This window comes from Parambassis ranga, unplaced genomic scaffold (genome assembly GCF_900634625.1).
Source record: "Parambassis ranga unplaced genomic scaffold, fParRan2.1 scaffold_140_arrow_ctg1, whole genome shotgun sequence".
In the NCBI taxonomy this organism is placed as follows: domain Eukaryota; kingdom Metazoa; phylum Chordata; class Actinopteri; family Ambassidae; genus Parambassis; species Parambassis ranga.
The window spans coordinates 61684-74807 of NW_021144715.1; the positions used below are offsets into that span (position 1 = coordinate 61684).

General features: G+C 47.8%; 3 protein-coding genes and 1 long non-coding RNA gene across 4 annotated transcripts in view; 2 read left to right on the forward strand and 2 right to left on the reverse strand.

Annotated features, from left to right (window-relative positions):
* LOC114429485 (tyrosine-protein kinase Fer-like) overlaps positions 1–5149 on the reverse strand; it is a gene marked incomplete at its 5' end in the record, with an annotated part of 6628 nt that extends 1479 nt beyond the window's left edge. The window contains 17 exons of the mRNA XM_028398293.1: positions 1–7; positions 89–212; positions 294–388; positions 610–728; positions 1085–1141; positions 1276–1398; positions 1483–1689; positions 1793–1891; positions 1969–2170; positions 2248–2370; positions 2469–2588; positions 2679–2816; positions 3841–4024; positions 4110–4209; positions 4327–4500; positions 4580–4711; positions 5090–5149. The exon at positions 1–7 is cut by the window's left edge and continues 148 nt beyond it. Of these exons, the coding sequence (XP_028254094.1) occupies positions 1–7; positions 89–212; positions 294–388; positions 610–728; positions 1085–1141; positions 1276–1398; positions 1483–1689; positions 1793–1891; positions 1969–2170; positions 2248–2370; positions 2469–2588; positions 2679–2816; positions 3841–4024; positions 4110–4209; positions 4327–4500; positions 4580–4711; positions 5090–5149 (2064 nt within the window). The remainder of the gene's footprint in view (positions 8–88; positions 213–293; positions 389–609; positions 729–1084; positions 1142–1275; positions 1399–1482; positions 1690–1792; positions 1892–1968; positions 2171–2247; positions 2371–2468; positions 2589–2678; positions 2817–3840; positions 4025–4109; positions 4210–4326; positions 4501–4579; positions 4712–5089) is intronic.
* A 2964-nt stretch (positions 5150–8113) lies between these two features.
* On the forward strand, positions 8114–9153 carry LOC114429491 (uncharacterized). Its single transcript, XR_003669751.1, has 2 exons — positions 8114–8244; positions 8575–9153. It is a non-coding gene; the product is annotated as an uncharacterized LOC114429491 (long non-coding RNA).
* Positions 9154–10080: 927 nt separating this feature from the next.
* LOC114429490 (RING finger protein 227-like) lies at positions 10081–11304 on the forward strand. Its single transcript, XM_028398297.1, has 3 exons — positions 10081–10414; positions 10501–10756; positions 10838–11304. Exons 2-3 carry the CDS (start codon positions 10520–10522, stop codon positions 11165–11167), a joined length of 567 nt encoding a protein of 188 aa, XP_028254098.1. The 5' UTR covers positions 10081–10414; positions 10501–10519; the 3' UTR covers positions 11168–11304.
* Positions 11305–11427: 123 nt separating this feature from the next.
* Positions 11428–13044, reverse strand: LOC114429479 (phosphatidylserine decarboxylase proenzyme, mitochondrial-like; the record flags this gene model as incomplete). The annotated part of the gene is given in 6 exon segments (XM_028398285.1): positions 11428–12094; positions 12205–12365; positions 12441–12457; positions 12459–12585; positions 12670–12793; positions 12949–13044. Coding segments are annotated over 6 exon segments (795 nt in total), but the record flags the coding sequence as incomplete, so codon positions are not given.
* Between the last annotated feature and the right edge of the window lie 80 nt (positions 13045–13124).

Sequence of the window (13124 nt, forward strand, 5' to 3'; positions counted from 1 at the left end):
CAGGTCCCTGAGAGACGGTTTCATGGTGGACAGATGAAGACAGATACATACACAGACAGACAGGTCTATATAGTTTAGACAGACTGACCTGTGGATGCAGTTTTTACTCTCCAAGTACGCCATCCCAGCAGCAGCATCCACTGCGAAGCGAAGCAGCTGCTTTGTCTTCAACTCATCTTTCTTCTTCCTCAGAAAGGACAGAAAGTCTCCACCTGGAAGACACAACACAGGCATGTGTACCAACACAGCTGTAAGAAACTGACCTAGAAAAAGAGATCAGGACAAACACCCACCAGGAACAAGCTCCATCACAATGTAGATGGGCTGTCGCTGTGTACAAACCCCAATCAGCTTTACGATGTTCGGGTGGTCATACTGCTTCAGGATTCTGCAGCCAATCACAGACAGTCAGTGAGACAATTACAGAAATGTCTCCTTGTAAAATTAATGAAAGAGTGCTGATGAAAATTCTTAGTTATCTAGGTCATTATTTTGTTCAAGAGTTTAAAGCAGGGCAACTGTTTAGAGTTCCTTGAAGATCTCTCACCAGTTTTAGTGCCCCACTTCAAGCTCCTAATGTTTGTTCCTTTGTTGTTGTAGAGAGCTCACCTGGCCTCAGATAAGAAGCGGATCTTCAGCTCCGGAGGTAAATCTTCCTTACAGGTTTTTACAGCGACTGGCGTTTTGTCACGCTGCAGTGTTCCTTTAAACACCTCACCAAAGTTACCCTGATAACAGGAAGAGAGTAGGGCATGATGAGAAGCCAGCAGGCATGGTGGAAACAATGGGCCTCATGCAGCAACAGTCTCTTAAATTTCTCTTATATATTTGTTGAGAGAAAAAGTAAGAGGAAACCCCAGATGCATCAAACATTCTTACCTCCTATCTGCTCTCACCCAGGTCTGCTGAATGCTATGCTAATTAGCATATATGACGCCCACATTCAGCAGACCTGGGTGAGAGCAGATTTGAGGTAAGAACCACTTACTCTTTCTTCTAACAAAAATATAAGAGAAATTTAAGAGAATGTTGCTGCATGAGGCCCATTGTTCAAAAGTGACTGAAAAACAGGAAATGAGGTCACCTTTCCCAGGAGCTCCCCCAGAACCACATCCTCATGGTTCAGGATCCATTTTTTATCCTGCAGATAAAAACCCAGCCATCACTTCACAGAAAAAGAAGAGGTCAACACGTGTGTTCACATGTACACGGCAAACATGGAAGCAATGTGTGTGTTATTTGTGTGTGTTAACATGTGTGTGTAGGAGCAGTTGCCTTGACGACAGGGTTCAGTAGGACGACTCCAGACTTCTTGGTGATGACCTGCTTGGTGGAGAAGTGATGCTCGATGAGCTGAGGGATGGTGGAGAAACCCGTCCCCTCAAAGCGGTACTGATTCTACCAAAGAGAGAGAGACATGTTTACAGACTGACGACAATGTTCCGACTGTTCTACTGTTGTCGTCACAATTTGTGTACATACATCGGCATACTGGATGATGAAGTGTCGCCTCTGTTCATCAGAGAACACCGACAGGACGTACTCGCCCGGTTTGCCATGACTCTCCCTGACCAAAAAGTCTCCTTGTTGCCTCAGTAACTCCTGAGCCTCAGTGCGGGGGATGGCTCCGTGGTACCACTCCTGCTCCGCCAGGGGGCGCTCTGACGTGGGGATCACATCAAAGAACTGCTGCAGGGAGAAATGCAGGGTGATTCAGTTAGTCTGCACCGTTCGGGAAAACAGGCAAGGCCGAAACAGTACATATACAGTGCTGATTGTAAGTGGATCTCACCGAGGTGGAGGAGCCCAGCATGGCTTTAGGAGACCGAATCATGCCTGCCAAAGAGTGGCGGAGCGTGTCAAAGCGAGAGCTCCTCTCCTTTGTTTTATCCTGAAAACACAAACAAAGTCACTAAAGACGCACACGAGCCTCTATCAATGCTTTTGGACTGTAGCAAAAATATTTACAGTAGATCCAACAGAGCGGGCATCGTCCTCATATGGTAGTGCTGGGGGAGCTGGAGGTGGGGGAGGAGAGGAGGCGGCAGCAGCCATCGTGGCATCCAGCAGGGCCTTCTGGGAGGCCAGACGAGCCTCTGAGCCACGTAGTGATTGAACAGCTTGACGGAGCTCAAGGAGCGAGAGTTTCTGACTGAGCAGAAGGACACAGCTGAGGACAGACAGGGCAGTGAGGACAAGCAAGACAACTCTCTGTGTGACAGTTCCAGAGAGTCCCACTGCACTTACTCGCTTTTCCTCTCAGCACTTTGCTGACTCGTCTGAATTTTAGTGTCGAGGTCGTCCACCAACACCTCCTTTGTCCGCAGATTTTGCTGAGTCAGTGCCAGTTCCTCTGTAGCCGATGACAACCTGGAAATTGATCGATCACAAAGAATGTCTCTTACAGACTTTTCTCTATGGTGGATTACAGGAAACAAAGATCTGAGTTCTAGAATGTAGGAGCTCACATGGCCTGCAGGCTGTCAGCCGTCAGCGTGTTCCACAGAATCTCGTTGGCTGGTAGGCTGTCCGTCTCCTCCAGCAGAGAGGAATCAAACTCCACACTTGGCTCTGGTGTCTCTGGAGACCTGAGACCGGAAAACAAATGCCAATGGTAAGAGAGGAGACCAGGAGCACAAGGAGTGTGTCATTTTCATGGTTACCAAATATTTCCTGACCTGTAAGCATCAATGAAGTGTTGGTACTCTGCGAGCGGGTCAATCTGCTGAACGGCTGCTGAAATCTCTTGATGAACCCTCACGATCTCCTCAGTCAGCAGGCTGCTGATCTCACAGTACTCCTCCAGGATACTTTTGCTGCGGTACAAGTACAAGTCTCACAGTACTCCTTCAGGAAACTTTTACTGCACTAAGTGTGATTCATACTTCTGCGTCAAATCGCCCTCTACGGCGCGCAGAGCCTCACACGTTGACTTGATGGGCACAAAAACCTCTAGAAAATTGTAATTATGCTTTAAAGCGACGCAGACCACAATCGCTGAGATTGGTTGGCTTGGGAGTAGCGCTGGGCGGCATGACCAAAATTCTATATCACAGTATTTTATTTTTTATATTATTATAACCGTTTCCGGTATTTGAGGGGTTTTTTGCCCCCAGGCATGACGTGTATCCCAGTACATACTTCATGAGAAACTCTTCATACGGCTCTCCTACTGCAGCGCGCACACACAGGTTTTGAAGCCGTTTCGCTGCAGAAGCAGCAGTTTAGGTGAACATGTATGAGGCGGAGATATTTGGGAAAACAAGCAAAACCGTAAAACTCCCAAACAGAAGCAACATCTTCCTCTTCCTCCTCCGCATCAAACATGCTTGTTTACCTAAACTGCTGCTTCTGCTGTGTTCAGCACGTCTTAAACCTGTGTGTGCTGCATGCTGCAGTGGGAGGGCCGTGTGAGGAGTTCACACAAACAATTTACCACCGCGCTACATTTAAGCTATTTAAACCGCTGTTGCCAGTATATGAATATAAAAAACATTTTTGGTGCGAACCTACTACACAACACATTTCCACTATTTCGGACTTCACTGCTGCTCCTGCACCACCACTTATAAAAACTGGTTGTTGACTAGGTGTGATCATGGACCAGATCGAAGTGAGCAAATACAATCATGTTTCAATGTATCCTCACAGGAAGTGCCAGAAGCTAAAAGAATTTACCAGACACTTTCACCATGACCATTCAAGGAAAGAAGCCCGCCCCTACTGCACTGGAGGTGAATTGCACCAAGACAAGAAACTGACAAAGTTTCAGTGGTTCATGAAGCCATTCGATGCAGAAGTATAAATCAGGCTTAAGGTTTCAGCGGTGACTGGACTCACAGGGCAAGTGTCATGTCCTCCTGCATCCTCTGCAGGCCATCAAGCAAAGCAGGCATAGCGTGGTGACGATGTTCATCTTGCTGTGTTCGTGCACCACACACTGCCAACACATACTGATTATGAAGATTGTGGAGCTTTGCTGTGGCTTTGTCATACCGCTCACGTGCACGCTCTGCCTCCCGCCCTGTGATTGGATAAGACATGGGGAGGGTAGAGCTTCAAGTTTCAGGACTGAACTCCATGAACTCTGCAGAGAGATGGGAACAAACCTTTAACCAGAGCCTCTCTGTATTTCTCTTTGGCACTGTTTGCATCACGGCTCAGCTGACGATATGTCGCCTTCAGCTTCTCCAGGTCACTCCTGGTCACCTAGCAACAACAACCAACAACATGGCGATGGAAGGCAATTCGAACAAAAACCTCGAGGCCAAACTTCGGCCCAGCTTTCCTCAGCATGAACACACGGTCACATCACTTGCAGCTGACCTTGTGGTTATGACTCTCCAGCTGCTGATGAAGACTCTGGTAGCTCTTCTTCACCTGCTGCTTGTCCCGGATCAGCGTTGCCAAGCGGTGCAGAGGACCCGAGTTCAGATCGTCAGCGTGACTCCTCATGATGCGACCCAGTGCCTCCGTCTGACGGATCATCTGTGACCATGACTGACACAGACAGAAACAGTAAGGCCGGGTCATACGGTGGGCTGCGCCCGCATACGGAGCCCACGGGTGATTGTCTCACCTTACTGACGGTGCTGACGTAATCCGCAGCTTCCTGTTTCTCTGTTTGCTGAGTCATACTGAGCAGCAGTGCAGCGTACTCTTTATCACTTTTCACCCGCAGAGTCATGAAGCGCTTCACTGTCTCCAGCAGCTAGAGGGCAACATGTTTACAGACAGTTACACAGTGAGGAAGAGGCTGCTCCAATCATTCCTTAAAACTGGACTGACGGTGGAACAGTGAGGAGGAAGAGGCTGCTCCAATCATTCCTTAAAACTGGACTGACGGTGGAACAGTGAGGAGGAAGAGGCTGCTCCAATCATTCCTTAAAACTGGACTGACGGTGGAACAGTGAGGAGGAAGAGGCTGCTCCAATCATTCCTTAAAAGCCACATTTAAAGTTGGACTGACGGTGGAACAGTGAGGAGCACCAGCACCATCGGGTCAGACTGAGGACACCCACCTCCACACTGTCACACCATCAGCAGAACACCAACGGGCTGTGTCTGTGTGTAAGAGGAAAAACTGTACCTTTAACTCCCAGTCCTGCAGCTTCAGGAGTCCCTCGTGGGAATTCCTCAGATCCCGACCGAACCCATCCCGGATCACAGACTCTCTCTAACGACGGGGGCGAGCGGGGAATGATTGCATGGTCCTGTGAAGAGAGAATAAAGACAGGATCAGCTGATTGTACTTACTGCAGAACACGGAACCAAACCACAAACAGCACCGAACTGAACGTTGCACATGAAATCCAAATCACTCGAACCTGTCTGATAACTCAGATCCTTCTTACATGATTTATATCGCGTCAACTTTTCTTCCTGTTGCACTGAACAACTTCAAAATTTAGACCTTAGAGACCTCCAAAGACCAGACCTTCAGTCCAAACACTGTAAGCCTTCTTCTCTGGTGGCTCGAAGACCTCAACTGCAGAAAACCCGTTTTTGGAGCCGCTGGCTGACTCAAATTCCTGTCGGAGGTGGTAAATCTGAAGCTAGGCTAACGCTAGCCGCGCTCTTCCCTGAAACTAGGGGGACCGAAGGTAACATGCTAACAGGGTTTTCCACCGGGAGGACGTGAAACCTGGAGCTGGCGGACTAATGACAAAGCTACACTACAGACAGCAAACACACGACCCACAGATGAACGGTTTCTCTGCCTCGGTTCACGGTCTTTCCTCCGGTAAATAAGAAAGATGGAAGGGAGGAGGAGGACCGTCAGGAGGGGCTTTGCTGTTTTTGTACTTCTTCACCGCCGCACTCTCTCACCGGAAAGCGGCTTTATGCGACGGGAGAGTCGCTGTCCGGTCACCGTTGTTCTCTGCTGTCCCCGGCCGAACTCATTCCTTGTTGTTCTCCGTGATTCTCTTCTTCCTCCCCCGGCTTCACCTCCTGTCGTCCCCGGCTACAGAGCTAGCGGCTAACGGCTAACGGCTAACAGGGAGGGGCATCCGCGGGACAACGGAAGGGGGGGGGGGTACTCATTTCAAGGAAGAAACAAACAAACAGACGAACAAACAAACAAACAAACATGTCAACAATAAGGAATGAGACGGCAGCAGGTGAGCAGCAGTCCGCCCTAACCTGAGGGTTTACAGACATGTCAGCCACGGCTCACACCTCCAGGCACCGTGCTTCAACTTATCCTTCACATTATTCAGTTTAAATGCTCACCAGCTATTCATGGCCTTCGTGTTATCCCAGTCTGAACCACTAGATGGTGTAGTGAGGCAGTGTACAGTCCTAGTCTGACTCAATAAGAGCAGCCTCCAGCAGCAGTCTGCATGAGGGTCTGCTGGATCAGCTCCGTGCCCTCTGTGGCTGCAGGGACCAGGCTTCTAGTCCTCCACCTGCTGATGTCTCTGAAGGAAGAGGAGGCTGCGTCTTGCTGTACCTGGGAACACCAGTGATTCTGCTGCTTGTGTCAGAGTTCTACACATGCAGCTACAGTTGAGTCTCTAAAGTCAGCGCCCCCTCTTTTAACTCTATGCTAAAAGCATGTGTTAGATCTGAAGTATTTCCTCTGACTGCTCATAGGATTCAGGAAGGTGAGCTGCAGCAGGTGCTGCTGATCCTCAGCAGGTGTGCAGACCTCTATAAAGCAGATGTCTGCAGCATTTAGGTGTGTGTTAACCAGTGGTGGAAAGTACTTAAGTTAATTTTTTTCTGTATTTATACTTTAATATAAGTAAGATTAAAATTAGAAACCTTATTAGCCCCACAAAGGGGGAATGGCTTTTTTGCAACAGCAGATACAGAGCAAAGGAATGAATGAATCTACAGCAGGAACACTGACACAGTAAACATGCTGAATGCCTGTTTGTTATCAGCAGCCTCTCTGTTCACTTGATGCCCACAGCCTGCCTCATGACACACAGACCTGTCCACAGCTGCTTCTGGACTGAACATGGACATTTACTACACATGCTCCATTTGACTTTGATTATTTTAACCTAAGTCATACAGCAGGACAAAGATCCAAAGCAGAATGACAGAAAAATGAAGAATCAAGGTTTAGACCAGTCAAAGTACCTCAGCCCCACTGAAATGCTGTGCTGGACCTTAAGGGGACTGTGCATAAGAACAGAGCAAACAAAATTCCATTTTTTAGATTTTTTCACCTCTCAAGTCAGTAAAAATCCTGTGATGTCAGTGATGTCACCACAAACACTTTGTAGCATCCTCCAGTTGGGTTGGACATACAGAGATAAATATCTGAGGCTCCGGCTGCCATCAAGGGAGATCTCCTGCCCCCATCAGTCCTAATCCAAAATCCAGCAGCCCTCAGCATGATGGGTGTGTATGGTTTTTCTCTCTCTCTTCCTCTACCTCCGTTTGTCTAGAGAGCAAACTTACCAAAATAAAAGCACACTAGCTGTATGCTGCACAGGATCATGTTCTACAGAACCAGTTGATCCATTGATCCCGACCTGCTCTGGCAAGGAAGTGAACTGAAGTAATCACATTCAGGTCTTGAATTCTCAACATGCGATGCAGCAGAGCTCAGTGACATGTGGGGTTTGTCCCCTGTCCCGTCATATTTCTATAAACATCATCACAAACATGGAGGGAGTCCCTTCAGTGACTGCACCTCTTTCATTATTATCTATAGGAGTGATTATTGTGGGAGCACTATTTACACTACTGTTGCTTGTTTTATGATAAGAAGAAGTTTGAAAACACAACCCAGAGAGTAAAAATAAGTAAAAGTAAAAAGTAAAGTAAAATCCAGCAAATGGGCGCAGAGTGTGGGTGGGGCTGGAACCCAGAGGAATGAAAGAAGAGTTTCTGTCCAACCGGTTGGAGACATGACAGGTTCATCTGTGCTGAAGTGAAGACAGCAAACAAAACATCAGCAAGGAGAGGACAGGGACAGAGTCATACACAGAACAAAAGTCCAACATCAAGTTTAACACAAAACAACCATTGTGTGTGTGTGGGGGGGGGGGCTGGTTTACTGGGACAGTGGCAGAACAAGGGAGAAACAGAGGAGAGGGGGGAGGGAGGGAGGGAGTGTCTGCCAGTAGAACAGGTTTGGGTGAGGCGGCCGAGCGGGCTTCACACACTGTGACAAGGAGAGTGAGGGAGCGGAGTCAGATTTGTTGAGTTGGAACTTTATTAAAGAACGGAGAAGAAGTCCGATCTGTGAAGAAGTGGAGGACGCTGCTGTGGATCTGTGAGCAGGTGAGTCTCCTCAAGCCGTTTGTCCGACTATGAGACAAGTATGCTCCTAAAAGTATCAGCTAATAGTGTCATCAAGATACTTTGTTATTGGCAGAAGAGTAATGGAAGTACTCTGTATAAACGGTTACTCTGAGTATTAGGAGTACTTATTACACAGAATGAGTGCACTGTACATGTACACTGCTTTCTGTGAAAGTACTCCAGTATTTTCATTCATGAATGGGGCCAATAATCAATAACTCTAATGTGAACTAAACTTCAGCACATATCAGCTACTGTCCAGGATTCAGGTCTATTGATCCCTAATCAAAGCCTCCTCTCTCTTGTCAGACTGCCTCTCTTCTGACTGGCCAGCTACCTGATTGGTTGGTGTTTTTGTCCCACCTTCCTGTGACAAACTACAATGTCATCAAACATCAACGTCTCCCTTGACAACCCATACGGTCAGGTGACCATTCCACGAGCCAAGCTCCGCCCCACGGACAATGACGGCACAGTGATAGCCAATCCGATTGCTCTGAGCAGTAATGACGGAAACCCATATGGCGTGTCAAGCTCTGCCCCGCCCCCACCATATATGGTGAAAGAAGACGGAGGGGGTGAGGAGGAGGGGGGGCGCTGCCGTGCCTGTTGTTACCGCTGCAGGAGGAAGTGATGTCAGCACTAAAAATGAGGTGATGTCACCACAGGAGCAAGCGATGTCAGCAATGCAGGAGGTGATGTCCCTGCAGTGATGTCACACTGTAAGGAAGATTTATTTATTTTGAAAAAACAGGAAGGACATAAATGGAAAGGACAAAGAAGAAGAAGAAGAAGCAGGAAGTGGACTGCAGCAGAAGCAGGAAGTGGACTGCAGCTGTCGTTTCCTCGGTGACAGAGCACAGAAGATTTTTTCCCTTTATTTACTTTCGAGCAAACAATCGATAAACATGATCACAGTTGCTGTTGTTGTTAATTTCAGGTTTACTTTTCCTTTTAAACAACTTTTAAAAACAGCCTGTGAGTTCAGATACAAAATGGCTGCCACTTTGAAACATTATCAAACCCTTCACGGCACGCAGGTAAAACATGTGAAGTGTATGGATATTATTTAGATGTTTTGACAGCAGCACAGCAGGTAACACTCCACATGAATCAGTGTCAGTGCCAGGAAGCTGTATTATGATACGAATCCTTATTTCTTGTAGAGTTTAATTTTACGTATTTGCTGATGAACAAAGTGAGTGAACATGTGTGTGATATATATATGAAGCAGGAAGTGTTCATACTGTTTCTAACAATGATTTTAGTCTGTGAATCAGGACATGGAGAAGAAATAAAGGTTATTTACTGGACACTGTTGATTTTCTGACTTTTGACATGACCGCTGAAAACCATCAGTCCCCGTCTCAGAGCGCACATCAACGAGGCCTAAGATGTGTTCAGACCTTTTAGACTTGTCCTCTCTGTCGCTAAGCGACCTCCATCTGGCCATACTGAGCAGTAACCTGATAGGTCCAATGCAGCAGCCAATAGAAGCTTAAGAACAGCTCCACTTTCTATTGGCTGATCAGGTTACAGGTCAGATTATTGATCACTTTACCTGCTTTTGATTGAACATTTAGGAGTCTGTTCTAAACGACATGAGGTTTCAAACATTTCTGTGTGATCGGGTTAAATCTTATCTCTATTGTTCCATATTGATATTTGTTTTCTTTATATTTATCTTAATTCATATAAACAGTCACATGACTGTTGCTACTGTGTGTCCACGTACTGCAGCTTTTTGGCCAAGCAAGGCTGAATTATTGATGAAGATGAGTCTCTCTCTCTCTCCCTCTCAGGTAGGAAAGAGAGCAACATTACAGAGAAGAGTCGACAACGCAGACAGAAGGAATCGAAGTCAAAGGGGGTGAGAAGAGGAAGGCAATTTAAAAAATAAGGAAAATGTGCACCGGATAGAAAAGTCCAACCAAAAACAGAAGAAATGTATAAAAGAAGAGCAGGAGACAAACTGGACACAAAGAGACAACAGGAAACAAAGAGACAACAGGAAACAAAGAAAGAAGACAACAACAAAGAACCACAGGAAAACAAAAGACCGTAAAACAAGAAGGGCTGCAACAAAAAGAAGATGTGACGGACGACACAGGGAGAACTTCATCTACTGCAGCCTGTCAGAGAGCAGCAGGTGGTTTGTATTCATTCACTTTTATTGATTTATTGTTCATATTTTCTGTGTCGGAGCTGCACTCTGACCAGTCTGATCCGGAACAGATCGCATTCATCCGACCAAATGTCTGAGAGAAAACAGGAAGTGGAAGAAGAGGAGGAAGTGACCTGCCAGCCCCTCCCCTCTCTGCCCTCACCTGCTGTTGCAGAGACAGTGATGTCACTGAGGAGGCAGGACCTTGTGTGCATTGTGTGTTTTGGCAGCTATGACTTAACCACACGACTGCCTAGGCGACTTCACTGTGGCCACGCCTTCTGCCAGGCATGTCTGAAGAGACTGGATACAGTCATCAACGAACAGGTAACAGGGGACATCGTGGAATTTAAGTGTGTGAGAGGTTTGAAGTAAGGTCAGTGAAAACAGACTCACTCTCCTCCCCAGGTGTGGATCCCGTGTCCTCAGTGTAGACAGAACACACCTCGGCCCAGGGGAGGGGCGGCTGGGCTGGACCTGGACTTGGCCTCCTTCCTGGGAGTGAAGGCCCAGCAGACCTGCACCTCCTCCTGCTCCTCCTGGAGCTCCAGCCACAGGGAGGGATCATCGGCTGCTCATGCTGCACAGGACGGGAAGCTGTGGCTGGGGAAGGAGGTCACAGATGACGGCTGGTCACATGGAGGTCTGGCTGAGCCGCGCTTCCATCGCTATAGCAACTGCTGCCCGCCTGCATCCTCCTGGCTATGCTGCTGGTTTTGCTACCCGGGACGGGGCTAACACAGATAGAGACTGACTAACAAATGTGCTCCTTCATGCTCTCACACTTGTCATTAGAAACAAGAGAAGATAAAACTTCCCTTGTACATGTGTAAAAGCTACATTACGATTAAAATCATCGAGTTTATTTCACTGAATACCTGTCGCTCAGTTTGTGCTTCAGCAGCAGCTGTCTTCGGTCAGAAGGTGTCTTGTAATGAGGCTCATTCAGGTAACTCAGGGACCTGACAACGTAAAACTCAAACCTGCAGAACAAACACTCATTATTGGTTATTATTTATTTAATTATACATTTCACAAAAGAAGCAGAAACACAGGGAGCTTCAGGCGTCTGAATTCAGAGCAGATTTCACATAAAAAATACGTATGAACTAGGCTGATAGCTGTGATTGGGTAATCAATAAAACTTCATTCAAGCTCTGTTGATGGACGGAGAGGAACATTTCTGTTTGATGATGTTGGAGAACACGTCTTTCTGGGCGTATGACAGACCCAGAACAGTCAGAGACAGACAGACAGAAGAGGTTTGGCAGAGTCCCCTTTAAGGCACAGGGCATTCTGGGAGTTTGAGTTCCCGTCTCTCCACGGCATCCACAAAGACAACGTCTTAAACTCCTCCTCATCAGGCCCCCCCCCTTGAATCTGCAGTATGCCCAATCAGAGGCTGCCAAGGCCCTCTCCAACTCTGATTCGCTGGCCGGGTGTCAGATCGAAGCTAAAGTCTTTGGGAGCTTCAAACAGCAAGACGATAGTGGAGCCGAGGTTAAACTCCCCCACAGCCTCGCCCTTCTGTAAGGCCACGCCCCCTCTGTCCACAGAGAGCACGTCCCCTTCCCCTGCAGGCTTCAACACCTGATCGCAAACGGTCGAGTAGTTGCGATCGTGGAAGGAGCCTTTCCTGTAGCGCGGGGCGTTGGTCTGAAGCTCCTGAAGACAGAAAACCAAAACAAGTAAACAACAAACAGCAAACTATTATTGGTTCTTCACAAGCCACAAAAGGAACATTGATTGTAAACAGCGTCCTGCTGATTAATCACCTGGTCGAAGTAAACTCTGATGGACCCAACGTTTGTGGCTCCAACAGCTGTTAAGGAGAAGAAGCCATGCTGCCATTGGCCGATCAGTGCCACGCGCTCGTTGAGGCAGAAGAGCTCTTTTACCCATCGAGCCACGCCAGGGTTAACGGACATCAGTGAACCTACCAAGCACGAAAACATGTATGAAGACCGGCAATAAGGGACAACAGCCACTCCAGTCTCCTATACAGACTCACCTGGGAAGTGACGTCGGCTCCACCCTCCAGTCGGCTGGTGAATGAAAACAGTGGTAATCACCTGGTGCCAGGTAGACCACCACATGGTACAGGTCGCTGTCAGGAGATGTCAGAAGGAGGTCCCTGAAGGAGGAGGAGCACGAGCCTGATGTGGGAACATCAGGAACAACCAATCAGACTCAAAAGCTGCAGTCCAATATGGCAGCATCAGAACAGGCCATGGTCTTACCATTATTCTGCCTCGTCTGTGGACCCAGGAAGTTCTCAAGACTGTAGGTGACCCCCTTCACCTGTTCCACCTCCGAGTTCTTCACCCGACCAAAGTGAAGGATCCTCCCGTCAGCTGGGGAAATCTGACACAGAAGACAGAGCTAAGTCCACATTAGGTGTCAGAACCTAGATACACTCACAGTCCTGTCCTATCAGGGGTAGGAGGAGCAGGAGGAGGAGCAGCAGGAGGAGGAGGAGCAGGAGGAGGAGGAGGAGGAGGAGGAAGAAGAGAACGTACTAGGAAGGATGAAGCGCAGACCGGTCGGACTTTGAGACGTCGAGAGAAAAATTCTCCAAGATTCCTGTAGTGATGTAAATCCTCCACCGCTGCCTCCTAGTGGGTAAACAAAGGAACACGCCGAAGGATTAAGTACAAACAACAAAGCATCAACAAACTATCAAACAACAATAACA